Below are 15,240 nucleotides of genomic sequence, written 5' to 3'. Positions count from 1 at the left end.
TGGGCGCAGATGAAACTGCGCGAAGGGGACTGCCTCCATTGCTGCCACCATCTTCCCCAGGAAGTGCATGAGGCGCCTCAAGGGGTGTGACTGGCCCCGAAGAAGAGATTGCACCCCTGTCTGCAGCGAAAGCTGTTTGTCCAGCGGTAGCTTGACTATCGCTGAGAGAGTATGAAACTCCATCCCGAGGTAAAGTCAGTGATTGGGTCGGTGTCAACTTGGACTTTGGGAAGTTGATGATCCACCCGAACCGCTGGAGAGTCTCCAGAGCGACGGTCAGGCTGTGTTGACACGCCACCCGGGAGGGTGCCCTGACTAGGAGATCGTCTAAGTAAGGGATCACCGAGTGGCCCTGAGAGTGTAGGACCGCCACAACTGATGCCATGACCTTGGTGAAGACCCGTGGGGCTGTCGCCAGGCCGAAAGGCAGTGCCACCAACTGAAGGTGTTCGTCCCCGATGGCGAAACGCAGGAAGCGTTGATGCTCGGGTGCGATCGGCACTTGGAGATAAGCATCCTTGATGTCGATTGATGCTAGGAAGTCTCCTTGTGACATCGAAGCGATGACCGAGCGGAGAGATTCCATCCGAAACCTTCTGGTGCTCACATGCCTGTTGAGCAGTTTGAGGTCCAGAACGGGACGGAATGATCCGTCCTTCTTTGGCACCACGAACAAGTTGGAGTAGAAGCCGTGACCATGTTCCTGAGGGGGAACGGGGATCACAACTCCTTCTGACGTCAGGACGCCCACAGCCTGAAAAAGTGCGCCGGCCCGAGATGGGGGCGGAGATGTTCTGAAGAAACGAGTCGGAGGACAAGAGCTGAACTCTATCCTGTAACCGTGAGACAGAATGTCTCTCACCCATCGGTCTTGGACATGTGGCCACCAGGCGTCGCAAAAGCGGGAGAGCCTGCCACCGACCGAGGATGCGGTTCGGGGAGGCCAAAAGTCATGAGGAGGCCGCCTTGGAGGCAGTGCCTCCGGCGGTTTTTTGGGGGCGTGACTTGGACTGCCACGCATAAAAGTTCCTCTGGCCCTTCTCTGGCCTGTTGGACGAGGAGGATTGGGACTTGGCTGTGGGCCGAAAGGACCGAAACCTCGGTTGTATTTTCCGTTGCTGAGGTCTCTTCGGTTTGGACTGGGGTAAGGACGAGTCCTTTCCCTTGGATTCCTTAATAATTTCATCCAATCGTTCGCCAAACAATCGGTCGCCAGAAAACGGCAACCCGGTTAAGAACTTCTTGGAAGCAGAGTCTGCCTTCCATTCGCGTAGCCACATGGCCCTGTGGACTGCCACCGAATTAGCGGATGCTACCACTGTACGGCTAGCAGAGTCCAGGACGGCGTTCATGGCGTAGGACGAAAAAGCCGACGCCTGAGAAGTCAAAGACGCAACTTGCGGAGCAGAGGTACGTGTGACCGCATTAATCTCAGACAGACAAGCTGAGATAGCTTGGAGTGCCCACACGGCTGCAAAGGCCGGTGCAAAAGACGCACCTGTGGCTTCATAGATGGATTTCACCAGGAGCTCTATCTGCCTGTCAGTGGCATCCTTGAGCGATGAGCCATCTGCAACTGATACTACAGATCTAGCCGCCAGTCTAGAGACTGGAGGATCCACCTTGGGACATTGAGCCCAACCCTTAACTACGTCAGAGGGGAAGGGGTAACGTGTGTCAATAAGGCGCTTAGTAAAGCGCTTGTCCGGAAATGCTCTGTGCTTCTGGACAGCATCTCTGAAGTTGGAGTGATCAAAAAACGCACTCCGTGTACGTTTGGGAAACCTAAACTGGTGTTTCTCCTGCTGCGAAGCTGACTCCTCTATAGGTGGAGTTGGGGGAGAAAGATCTAGCACCTGGTTGATGGACGCTATAAGGTCATTTACTATGGCGTCCCCTTCAGGTGTTTCAAGATTGAGAGCAACGTCAGGGTCAGAGCCCTGAGCTGCGACGTCCGCCTCATCCTCTAGAGAGTCCTCAAGCTGAGACCCCGAGCAGCGTGAGAAAGTCGGGGAAGATTCCCAGCGAGCCCGCTTAGCCGGTCTGGGACTGTGGTCCGTGCCGGAGTCCTCCACGTGAGACCTAGGGGCCACCCCGGGAGCACGCTGCGGCGCAGACCGAGAGGGGCCTGGAGACGATGATCCAACAGTGCCCGGGGCATGTGTAAGGACCGGTCTGGACTGCAAGGCTTCTAGTAGCTTGGCAGACCATTTGTCCATAGACTGAGCCATGGATTGTGAAAGCGACTCAGAGTTTCTCAGCAAAAACTGCAAACTCTGTCTCTGCCGCCTGGACAGGGGAAGCAGGAGGGTCTGCCTGAGCCGAGGGTCCCACTAGTGTCCGAGGCTCCGGCTGAGCAAGTGCAACAGGGGTCGAGCATTGCTCACAGTGAGGGTAGGTGGAACCTGCATGTAACATAGCCGCACAAGAGGTACAGGTTGCAAAATAACCCTTTGCCTTAGCGCCCTTGCTCCTTGTGGACGACATGCTGTTGTCTCCTAGGAGAGTGATCACTGAGGGTATATAGCCAAAAGCAAAACAACCCGGCCGAACAGAGAAAATATATACAAATACATATATATATATACATATATATATATATACATATACATATACATATATATATATATATATATATACATATACATATACATATATATATATACATATACATATACATATACATATACATATATATATATATATATATATATATATATATACACATATATATATATATATATATATATATACATATACATATACATATATATATATATATATATATATATATACATATACATATATATATATATATATATATACATATACATATATATATATATATATATATATATATATATATATATATATATATATATATATATATACATATATACATACATACATACATATATATATATATATACACACACATACTTCGGCACCCTAGGGGGACCAGCACCGGGTGACCGGTGTGGCTTACCGACCGCCCAAAGCGGTGTGTGTCCACCAGATTCCCTGCCTTAGGTCTCCCAGAGCTGCAGAGCTCGTTCCTGAAATCCTCCACCGGCAGAATGTGTGTAAAAATGGCTGCCGGAGCTCTCAGGGGAGGAGGGAGCCGTGGGCGGCGACTAGTAAAGTGCGGGAATCTGGTGCCCCACAGTGATCAGTGAGGAAGGGGGAGGAAACTTAAAGTATGCTCCAGCCCTCACTGCCGACGTCAGGCCGGCCGTCCCGCCCTTACCCCTGACTGGCAGGCCCGGGGGCGGGAGTTATGGTACTAGGCCGCAATGAAGCCGGGGACTAAATTTAATACCGCGGCCGACAAACAGGCGCGGTCGGCGCGGAAGTCCCGGTTGTCACAAAACCAGCAGCAGCTGCAGCGTCTGTGAAACAAGCGCTCCATGCACCGTCCCCATGGGGACACAGAGTACCTTTAGATGCAGGGCCCTGTCCCTGATTATACACAGTCTCCTGTCCGGCAGATTCCCACAGGGGCTGCGGAGGGAGCCCGGTCCCAGTGAATGGATGACCGGTTAGGATCCCACTTCTCCCAGAGCCTCTAAGGGATGGTGAAGGAAAACGGCATGTGGCTCCAGCCTCTGTACCCGCAATGGGTACCTCAACCTTAACAGCACCGCCGACTTAGTGGGGTGAGAAGGGAGCATGCCGGGGGCCCTCTTTTCTTCCAACCGATAAAATCAGCAGCTGCTGCTGACTAAAATGGGAGCATGAGTGGATGTGTGCCTCCTTCCACACAAAGCATAAACTGAGGAGCCCGTGATGCACGGGAGGGTGTATAGGCAGAGGGGAGGGGTTACACTTTTTTAAGGTGTAATACTTTGTGTGGCCTCCGGAGGCAGAAGCTATACACCCAATTGTCTGGGTCTCCCAATGGAGCGACAAAGAAAGCCCCATGGACTCAGCAAATGACTGGGATATGGACCTAGAAAAGGACTCTACCCAGGCCGGGGGTTCAATCACAGGTGCAGCAGCAGCCTGAGAGACCACTGGGGGTGAGACTCCAGGCTGTGGCACCGCCAAGTTAGAGCAGACATCACAATGTGGATAGGTGCTCGGCTCAGGCAGCAGGAGCTTACATGCAGTGCATGCAGAATAAAGCTTTGGAGCCTTGCGCCTTGTGTGAGACATGCTGCTGGAGTGGGGGCTTTGCAGAGAATGAACTCCAGGGAGAATATACAGAGGTCCACAACCGGAGACTGGCTGTGGCTTACCAGACCGCTGAGCGCGGTGTTGTGTGCCCTCCAGATCCCGAAGCCCGGTCCCCAAGTCGCAGCACCTCAGCAGAGATGCAGAATGCAGGATGTCCCAGAGCAGAGTGAACTCTGCCTGAGAAGAGGGCGTTCCTATAAAAGAGCGGGAACTGGAGGGCTATAGAGACCTGCAGGGAAGGAGGGACGCCCCAGCAGTGGGGAGTGTCCCTCCCCTGTGTAGAACGGCCGCCGGGAGGAGCCGAACCTGTCCCTCTGCATGAGTGACATGCGAGGGCAGGAAAATGAAACTAGGACTTCGGCGAAGCCGGGGCCTAAATTTAAGCGGCGAGGCCGACAAGCAGGCACCATCGGCGCGGTTCTCAGGCAAAAGCTAGAGAACCCGCCGGAAAAGTTAAAACAATCACATACAGAATACTCTCCCCTTACAATAAAGAACCGGGACCCCCAACATAAACGTCTCAGGTACTTAGCTGCTGAGACACAGGGCCATGTCCCTGGGGATGAGTGCTCCGGTCCAACAGAATCCTCAAGGGGCTGTGGATGGAGACCGGACTCCTGCCAGGCATGGAGACCGTGCTGGCTCCCACTTCAAGCCAGAGCCCAGAAGGGATGGTGAAGGAGCGCGGCATGTAAGGCTGCAGCCTTGTAAATCAACCTTAACAACACCGCCGACATAGTGGGGTGAGAAGGGACATGCCGGGAGTCCAGACATGGACCCGCTTTTCTTCAAACTCTTTCCAAAAGTCCAATAAATCAGATGAGAATGCATGTGTGGATGTATGCCTCCTGACACAAAGCAATAAACAGGCTAGAACTGGCTACCAGGGGGTGTATAAGCTCAGAGGGAGGAGCTACACTTTTAAGTGTAGTACTTTGTGTGTCCTCCGGAGGCAGAAGCTAAACACCCATGGTCTGGGTCTCCCAAAGGAACGATAAAGAAATAAGGATAAATATCCAATCTGATCCATTCCTCTCTGGTATAAGGATATATATCCACATCCCTCTAATTTAACATTCCTATGTTAATGTAGACACTAAAACCCAGAACTGTATATAAAGGGTCTGACCTGTGCTGCAGCCAGATGTTCAGCGTCCTCTTTTTTGCTGGTACTTGGAAAAAAGACAATATTATCGATAGTCTGGATGAGCTCAAGCTGCACAACGCACTTTATAAGGAGCCCGGCAAATAACTTCTGGTCAGCAAGTCCTGAGCAAAGACAGAGAAGGGACAAATCAGCAGCCAGTCACTTTACAGGATGGAGGACAAATCCAGTACAGCACACTACACAGATTGACTAAATATGACACCGGAGCGAGAGGGTAGACTGTGCTCCGTATGTGGCACCGGAGAAAGAGGGTAGACTGTGCTCTGTATGTGGCACAGGAGAGAGAGGGTAGACTGTGCTCCGTATGTGGCACCTGAGAGAGAGCATAGACTGTGCTCTGTATGTGACACCAGAGGGAGCGGATACACTGTGCTCTATATATGACACCGGAGAGAGAGGGTAGACTGTGCTCCGTATGTGACACTAGAGAGAGCGGGTAGACTGTGCTCCGTATGTGGCACCAGAGGGAGAGGGTAGACTGCTCAATATGCGACACCAGAGGGAGAGGGTAGACTGTGCTCCATACATGACACCGGAGGGAGAGGGTAGACTGTGCTCCGTACGTGACACCGGAGGGAGAGGGTAGACTGCTCAATATGCGACACCGGAGGGAGAGGATACACTGTGCTCCGTATGTAACACAGGAGGGAGAGGGTAGACTGTGCTCCGTACGTGACACCGGAGGGAGAGGGTAGACTGTGCTCCGTATGTGACACCGGAGGGAGAGGATAGACTGTGCTATGTATGCGACACCGGAAGAAGAGGGTAGACTGTGCTTTGTATGGGACACCGGAGGGCGAGGGCGAGGTATGCACTATATATTATACTACAGATTGCAGACTTCCAATGTATATTACACTAAGAGAGGATAGACTCACTCTCATTGGACTTCCCCCTCCAGTTCTCCTCTGTGGTATTGGACAACTGACTGTGAGCCCTCTCGGAGGGATTTCTGTCCTGACTGCTTATTGACTGACGATCTATATCCAGATCCTGTATAGGAGACAAAACAAACCATGCTCAAAAGACGAAAACCACCATAGTCAGACCATTAACAATACGAAGGGAGAGACAACACACAAAGTGTTACACTCACATAGCGCCTATCCGAGGTATCATCTTCCATCCCAGACGGTCGCCAAGATAATAATCTAGAGAAGAACAACCAGATCTGATAAATGGACTTGACATCCCTCCAGTATCATGTGCAGACGACAGTGCGACACTTACACACTTGGGATTGTTGTCCTGAAGATATCCAGCATACAGGCACATGTCTGATCCCAAACCTCAGGACTAAACTTCTCTCCATTCAGTATGACCAGGTTCTCTAGGCAATTGGTGCCCGATCTTGCCAGTTGCTCATTATCTGCGCAGCACAGACAAGAATAAGCAATGGATATAAGCATGTACAGCACCTGCTGCTGGCTTCAGTAATCATTTGCCTCCATGTGACACAGATCCATGAATGGCCCAATCCTCTCCCATCTCCCCATACTCTGAATCAGCCTATTCCACACACATACACCCAGCATGAAAAGGCTGATAAAATAATGCATTGGCTCATTTTCCCATCAGTTTTCCATACAATGGGAATCTGCAGAGTTTCACCGCCGCATCTACCATATGTCGGCAGGAGTCAGCACTATATGTGCATAGGACATGAATGTGATGTACATAAGGCATGAGAAGAATAAGCAGCGAGGTTCGCACCTTGTTTCACACACCAGTGTAGCTGGGTAAAGATATCCGAGAGCAGAACGCTGTTCAGGGCCTCATAGAATTGGGTGAAGACATCACAAATTGCGTAGAGAGCGTGGTTACAGGTTGTAGTCATCCACTCCGATTTCTACAAAAAAAAAAATTAATTATAAATTTGATTTTTGTACTTACTGTAAACATTTTTTTTTTTTTCATTAAATACATTGGGGGACATAGGAAAGTGGGTATACGCCCTGAAACTAGAGGCATGACACTAGGTTAAATAAGTATTTGCTCAGTTAAATGCTTAAAGCAGTAGGAGAACAACTAAAAAAATAGTAAAAATATCTTAAAAGAAAAAAAATGAAACAAAAATCGTCTAAGTAAGGGATCACCGAGTGTCCCTGAGAGTGCAGAACTGCTACTACTGTTGCCATGACCTTGGTGAAGACCCGTGGGGCTGTCGCCAGGCCGAAAGGCAGTGCCACGAACTGAAGGTGTTCGTCCCCTATGGCGAAACGCAGGAAGCGCTGATGCTCTGGAGCAATCGGTACGTGGAGATAAGCATCTTTGATGTCGATTGATGCTAGGAAATCTCCTTGGGACATTGAGGCGATGACGGAGCGGAGCGATTCCATCCGGAACCGTCTGGTTTTTACGTGTTTGTTGAGCAGTTTTAGGTCCAGAACAGGACGGAAGGATCCGTCCTTTTTCGGCACCACGAACAAGTTGGAGTAAAAACCGTGACCCTGTTGCTGAAAAGGAACAGGGATCACCACTCCTTCTGCCTTCAGAGTGCACTTCGCCTGAAGAAGAGCATCGGCTCGCTCGGGGGGCGGAGATGTTCTGAAGAACCGAGTCGGAGGACGAGAGCTGAACTCTATCCTGTAACCGTGAGACAGAATGTCTCTCACCCAACGGTCTTTTACCTGTGGCAGCCAGGCGTCGCAAAAGCGGGAAAGCCTGCCACCGACCGAGGATGCGGTGTGAGGAGGCCGAAAGTCATGAGGAGGCCGCTTTGGGAGCGGTTCCTCCGGCGGTCTTTTTAGGACGTGACTTAGACCGCCATGAATCGGAGTTCCTCTGATCCTTCTGAGGCCTTTTGGACGAGGAGAATTGAGACCTGCCCGCGGACCGAAAGGACCGAAACCTCGATTGTACCTTCCGTGGTTGAGGTCTGTTTGGTTTGGACTGGGGTAAGGATGAGTCCTTTCCCTTGGATTGTTTAATGATTTCATCCAATCGCTCACCAAACAGGCGGTCGCCAGAAAATGGCAAACCGGTTAAGAACTTTTTGGAAGCAGAGTCTGCCTTCCATTCACGTAGCCACATGGCCCTGCGGACTGCCACCGAATTGGCGGATGCTACCGCCGTACGGCTCACAGAGTCCAGGACAGCATTAATGGCGTAGGACGCAAACGCCGACGCCTGAGAGGTTAAGGACACCACTTGCGGAGCAGACGTACGTGTGACTGCATTAATCTGCGCATGACAAGCTGAGATAGCTTGGAGTGCCCATACGGCTGCGAATGCCGGAGCAAAGGACGCGCCGATAGCTTCATAGATGGATTTCAACCAGAGCTCCATCTGTCTGTCAGTGGCATCTTTGAGTGAAGCCCCATCTTCCACTGCAACTATGGATCTAGCCGCCAGTCTGGAGACTGGAGGATCCACCTTGGGACACTGAGCCCAGCCCTTGACAACGTCAGGGGGGAAGGGATAACGTGTATCCTTAAGGCGCTTGGAAAAACGCTTATCTGGACAAGCTCGGTGTTTCTGGACTGCCTCTCTGAAGTCAGAGTGATCCAGAAACGTACTCAATGTACGCTTGGGAAACCTGAAACGGAATTTCTCCTGCTGAGAAGCTGACTCCTCAATTGGAGGAGCTGGGGGAGAAATATCCAACACCTGATTGATGGTCGCTATAAGGTCATTCACTATGGCGTCACCTTCAGGTGTATCTAGGTTGAGAGCGGCCTCAGGATCAGAATCCTGATCTGCTACCTCCGCTTCTTCATCCAGAGAGTCCTCCTGCTGAGACCCTGAACAGTGTGATGAAGTCGAGGGAATTTCCCAGCGAGCCCGCTTAGGCGGCCTGGGACTGCGGTCCGTGTCAAAGACCTCACCCTGGGACCTATGGGTCACCCCAGGAGCACTTTGCTGCTCCAACTGAGGGGGGCCTGGGGTCAATGATTCAACAGTGCCCGGGGCCTGAGTCACCGGTCTGGACTGTAAGGCTTCTAGTATCTTAGCAGACCATTTATCCATACTCTCAGACAGTTTGTCAGCAAATACTGCAAACTCCGTCCCTGTCACCTGGACAGTGGTAGCAGGTGGTTCCACCTGGGCCACCAGTAGCAGAGGCTCCGGCTGAGTAAGTGCCACAGGGGCCGAGCATTGCACACAATGAGGATCGGTGGAACCTGCCGGTAGTATAGCCGCACATGAGGTACAGGTTGCAAAGTAAGCCTGTGCTTTGGCACCCTTGCTTTTTGCGGACGACATGCTGTTGTCTCCTCTGAGTACAATCCAGGAGGGTATATAGCCAAAAATCAACAGTGCGACCGTACAGTGTAAATGTATAGCATATAAGCATATATATATGTACACTTCGGCACTCAGTGGGGCCAGCACCACAGGTGCTGCTTACCGACCGCTCAAAGCGGTTGTGTGATTGTTGAGGATAAAGAATTGAGTATCCAAAAATACTTAATTCAGCCATTTCATAGACTCAGGTATATAGTTTAGTAAGATGTAAACTAACACACATATCTATGCATGTCTTTGTTCTCTTTTATTCTTTTACTAACACGTTTATATAAGTATATTGCATATTCAGTGTATTTTCCTTAAACTCAGTATATACTAAAATTTATATATGTATAGCTTGAAGATGGCCACCATTTCCTGGTTTACACCCAAGACAGATGGACAAAGGGAAATTCCTGAAGCCTTGGATTGACCAATCCAAGGGGCATATGCAGATCTCTCTACGTCATGAAGCCCTGACCTACGATACTTGATTGGACTAGAACTTTTGTTTACACCCCTTTTACTTCGTGGTTTAAGTGTCCGAGAATAAAGATTTTCAGTCTTGCCTCAGCCTTGGTCGTGAGAGGAAGAGTTTTAATTGATTTCCAATTAATTATCATTCTTTTTCGCCGTGCACAAACGACATTTTAATTCGGAACAACGATCAGATCGGGGAAAAAGGGATCACTTGTATCCATCCTCAACAACTGGAGGCACTGCTGGGATACCGTAAGAAAGATTGGCCGAACTTCTATCTCGGATCCGAGGGATCGTTTCCTAGTACCCACAGGCCACCGAAACAGGAGCTGATCACTCAAAATCGCAGGTAAGTGTCATATATAATGTATATGAGATTTGCCTGCGGTTTCGGAGACTTGTGGCGAAAGGTCTGATCCCTGAACTGAGGAAGGGGTTGACGCTATTGACCCTTAGCGGGCTTGAATCTTTCGCCGGTAGTCTAAGAACAAAGAGACGGACCCAGACCCCATAGCGTCATAGGGTCCGTGGGTCATACGATCTGATCGTTTTTTTTTTTTTTTTATTTTTATTGCTAATTGTGAACGGTGTTTTTAGCTTCATAGATAGCTTGTAGATTCTACGCTCTGATCTAGTTTTCAAAGAGTTAATTGCCTGTAGTTTTTTCTTCTTCGCTGTGACCAAAGGAAGAAGGGAGGTAGTCACAGACTGAGCGCGGGAATTGTATTACACGCTGTGTCTGCAGTGTCTTAGACAAAGAAAGCAGGGGGGTTGATAGTTAATCCCCCCCCTTGCCTGCATTTCTTCACTAAGAGGAAAGTTTGTGTGTGTTAGAAAGCGGGGCGGGTTGGAATGCCCACAGACGCAGCTGTTGTCTTTGTTCTGTGAAGGAGAAGGGGGGTGGAGGGTGAAGAGGCAGACGCCGGGTGTTAAAACAGCGCAGCTCTTTGGAGCGAGGAGAGAGGAGGGGTCAGTGGGCTAATGTACAGGAGGTGACTGCAGCCTTTGTATACTACATTAAGTTGTAATGATTTGAAAGAAAGACAAGTGTTATTTTGGCTTAAATTGGAACAGAACCTGACGGGTTTATGCATTTTTTTGGTGTTTTCAGTTGAGTTATTTTCTTTTTGAACAGAAGTATGAGAACTAGCGATTCCCCTGTGTTGCGGTTAACACAGCCACTGTTTGTTAGATATTGAATGTTGAATATTAGATATTGAATATTAAATATTGAGTGTTGAATATTGAATATTGGATAGATAATAGACGAGGCGGGAAGGGTTCTGTTAACTTAAAGTGGATTTAGCGTATTCCCTTGCGGTTCAGGCGCACGTCACTGTCTGCGTGGCAGACGAGGCGGGAAAAGGAACTCACTTTAGTTAAGGTAAGGGTGCTGGAGTTAGCGGATTCTCCTGCGTATTAGACGCGTGTCACTGTCAGCGTGTTACAAACGCGGACGAGACGAGAAAGGACTCCATTGGAACGGCCGATCCAAATAAGCACCATGTATACTTTGTTCAGAAGGAAAACGGTTCTTCCGGAGGATGCCGAGAGCGCTAGTATTCTAGTTGGAAAACGAGAAGGGAAAAAAATATACGAAAAATTGTAAGAAATTGTGTAAAATTGTTGGATTACCACCAGGTGGCAGGCTGCAGCCCAGTGTATGGAAGTCTATATTGACCGCCAATAAGGGGATACTTGAAGATAATAATCTGTTAGATACAGCAAGGGCTTGGTTTCGGACAGCTGCGGTGTTACAGAAAGAGGGCTGGCAGGAGATTGAAGTGGACCAAGGAGATGTTAAATTGTATGGTTATGTTTTAAGTGAAAAATCAAAGGTTCAAGTGATGGATTCACAAACCTCATTGCCGCCGTCTTACAATAGCTCCGCGGCCGATTCAGGCGTTGGTCCAGGTGGATGGATATGCCCTGTTTGTGATTGCCAAAATCCTGATTATTGTGGTGTTTGTTATAACTGTGGAGGACAAAGACCTCATTCACTGCCTGCTATAGCTTACAGTCCCCCCCTTTACCCCCCTTTGCCTGTTGCTGTTTCTGACGTCACTAAATGTCTTCCTTCAACTGTGACCCATCGTTCTCCTTCTCTAGGATCTGCTGTATCTGGTATTAACCAAACCCCTCCTTTGCATGCTGTAATGCAAACTAGTTTAGAGCCCTTAAAAGTAACGCCCCTGGCACCGCCCGTAGCTTCTGCCCCTCCCAGTACACCCATAGTGTCCCAACATGGCAATACTCCCGGAAGTCAGATGCCTGGAACTTCCTGTGGTGGCCATCTTACTACACCTCATAAACCACAATTACTTTGTCCAGTCATCACCCCAGCCGGCACCTATTATAGCCCGGTGCCTGAACCCGGTTTGCTTTGTCCTAATCTTTCAGCATCCTCAGTGGCACCTCCAGTTTTGCAACCTCATAGGCCCCTACCACATACTACCCGTTCTGCACTGTCACATGAGCTTATTGATCTGGATCCACCCGGACAGGAGGGTGTTACTTATGCACAGGACGGTGTGGCTTATGATAATCCCCATACAGATGGAGGATCACAGGATTCATTTTCTACCATATCCGAGGAGTGGGACCCTGTCTTTCAGCGTTATCATGCCTGTGCCAATGGCACACTCCTCCTCTCAGTTGGAAAAGGAGACATCACTACCATGTCTGTAGGAGCCGTGGTTAATCCTGCCAACGGCCACCTGCGCCACAGTGGTGGCCTAGCTGCTCGTATAGTCAAGGCTGGAGGCGAATCTATACAACGTGATTCAGAAGCCCTAGTACGTACACAAGGCCCTGTCCAACCAGGACGTATTGCTATTACAGGCCCAGGCAACCTGCCCTGCAATCTAGTCATTCATGCAGTTGGCCCACTTTATGATTCCAATCAACATGACACCAGTTGCCGGATCCTCCGAGAGGCAGTCGAAGCAGCCATTCTACACGCTTCCCAGGCCTCTCAGGCCGAGATGCCTTTACGGTCAATAGCCTTGCCCGCCATTTCGGCTGGAATTTTCGGATTCCCTATCCGAGCTTGTGCAAACGAGATTGTTAAAACCATAATGCCCCTGATCCATGGCCAGATGTTGAATTTGCACGAAATTCGTCTAGTCGGAAGTTTGGAAGCGACTGTTAAGGCACTCCAGGATGCCCTCCAAGGATATGTTCGCCCATCCAAACCCACTATCATCTCCAGGAAACTACCTATTATGGTTGAAGATGCAAGTGATGATCAAGTACCAGTCCGGACACAGAAAGCCGTACTTGATAAGGACGACTCAGAACCCTTGATGTACATAAAGTTTACTCCTGGACAGGCAGCAACCTTAGTCTCCACACTGCCAGACCCAGAGGCCCAACCTATGCCATTTTACCGCCGTATCGTACAGATCCAGAAGATGTACGCAGCTACCTGGCAAGATTTAATGTCATTGGCCCAAATTAAAGCAGGAGACTCTTATTGGCCAGTCATGGAAGGGGCCCTGAATGATTCTCGCCTGTCTTCTGAAGAAACCTGGCAATCCGGTGTCACTTTTTGTGAACAGTTGAAATCCTGGGCACAAGATCGTTTATCTGATCAAGCCACCAGCCTTAAGGATGTAACTCAAGATCAAGCAGAGTCAGTTGAAAAATACGCTTCCAGACTCACCCAGATGTTCGCAGACCTCGGATTCTCACAACAGATTAAACCACAGGCTCAGCTTTTGTCACAAGCCTTTGTCGCTGGTCTGAGGGAGGAGCTTAGGAACAATATAATGAAGACTCGCCCGGAGATTGAAAATGCTACCATGACAGATGCTATTATTATTGCAAAAAGCTTCCAGAAGAATATGAAACCCTCCAAGAAGGCGATGGTTGTCCTGGCGGAAGAGGACTCTGAGAACCCTCAATACGTTATGTCTAATGTATCACCATTTCCTATGCAAGTATACCCTTCTGCCATCCATCAGACTACAGCTGAACCTTCACCACAATTTCAAAACTACCCTGATCGGAGAGGATTCCGAGGCCCTTGTTTCCGATGCGGAAGGGATGGACATATCCAACGTGATTGTCGAACACCGTCCAATAGGTGCTATCCTCGAAATGTCGATAATCGGCAACCAAGAAGACAATACCCACCACTTGAACAAGGTGATCGAGCTCAGGCCCAACAACAGCCACAATGATGGTCAGGCACGCCTGAACCTACCATGGCTTCTACCACAAGTGCCTTTTCTCCTTGCTCTGCAGTCACCCTACTGGTAGATGAGAACCCAATCAAATTCATGGTGGACACAGGTGCGGCCAAAACTGTTATTAGACAACAAGACTTACCATTGTCAGTTCCTCTTACTTCAGACACTTTTACTTGTGTTGGTGTAGATGGCACACCAACTAAAAACCAACTTACAGTGCCGGTCCCAATCGGTCCTTTCCCTGAAGTTTTGACCAGACTCCTGGTGTCGCCTACCTGTCCCATTAATCTTCTGGGTGCCGACCTCTTACACCGTTTCCGAGCCAACATCAATTTCGACTCCGATGGCATGACGGTAACTTTCTACAATCCCAATACACCGGAGGGAATTGAAGACGTGTGTATTGTCTCAGCATTGCCTATGATGCTCTTGTATCGAGACGATCCCTTGTATGGAATACCTGACAGTGTTATAGCTCTTATACCACAGTCTCTATGGTCAACGGGTCCCGAAGATGTTGGCCGTCTGCAAGTACCTCCCGTTATGGTGCGTCTTAAACCTGGGGCCCAGCTACCTCGAGTGCCGCAATATCCTCTGAAATCCATCCAGGAAGAATCACTCAAACTGCAAATATCAGCTCTCCTTGAAAACGGGGCCCTCATTCGCTGTGTTTCGCCATGCAATACGCCATTGTTTCCTGTCAAAAAGAAGACATCTAAAGGAGAAGCTCCTAAGTTTCGGTTAGTGCAAGATTTGAGGGCCGTCAATGCTGCTACTCTGTTGGAAACCCCAGTGGTACCTAATCCACATACTCTTCTTGGACAGATCCCACCCTCAGCGACCGTTTTCACTGTCATTGATCTCGCCAACTCTTTCTTCAGTGTACCTCTACATCCGGACTGTCAATATCTGTTCGCTTTCACCTTCCAAAGAGGCCAGTATACATGGACAGTCATTCCACAAGGAGCACAAAACAGTCCCAATCAGTTCACC

The 15,240-nt window shown here is 49.4% G+C and overlaps 1 protein-coding gene across 1 annotated transcript in view; it reads right to left on the bottom strand.

The window, feature by feature from the left end:
* The window catches only part of ARFGEF2 (ARF guanine nucleotide exchange factor 2), a 179,760-nt gene that overhangs the window by 13,527 nt on the left and 150,993 nt on the right, over window positions 1–15,240 (bottom strand). The window contains exons 31-35 of the mRNA XM_075350644.1: window positions 7,058–7,193; window positions 6,575–6,713; window positions 6,441–6,495; window positions 6,223–6,337; window positions 5,306–5,445 (exon numbers count right to left, since the gene is read on the bottom strand). Of these exons, the coding sequence (XP_075206759.1) occupies window positions 5,306–5,445; window positions 6,223–6,337; window positions 6,441–6,495; window positions 6,575–6,713; window positions 7,058–7,193 (585 nt within the window). The remainder of the gene's footprint in view (window positions 1–5,305; window positions 5,446–6,222; window positions 6,338–6,440; window positions 6,496–6,574; window positions 6,714–7,057; window positions 7,194–15,240) is intronic.

This window comes from Anomaloglossus baeobatrachus, chromosome 5 (genome assembly GCF_048569485.1).
Source record: "Anomaloglossus baeobatrachus isolate aAnoBae1 chromosome 5, aAnoBae1.hap1, whole genome shotgun sequence".
Lineage (NCBI taxonomy): Eukaryota > Metazoa > Chordata > Amphibia > Anura > Aromobatidae > Anomaloglossus > Anomaloglossus baeobatrachus.
The sequence above is the reverse complement of the archived record's forward strand: the minus strand, read 5'-3'. Positions and strand labels throughout refer to the sequence as shown.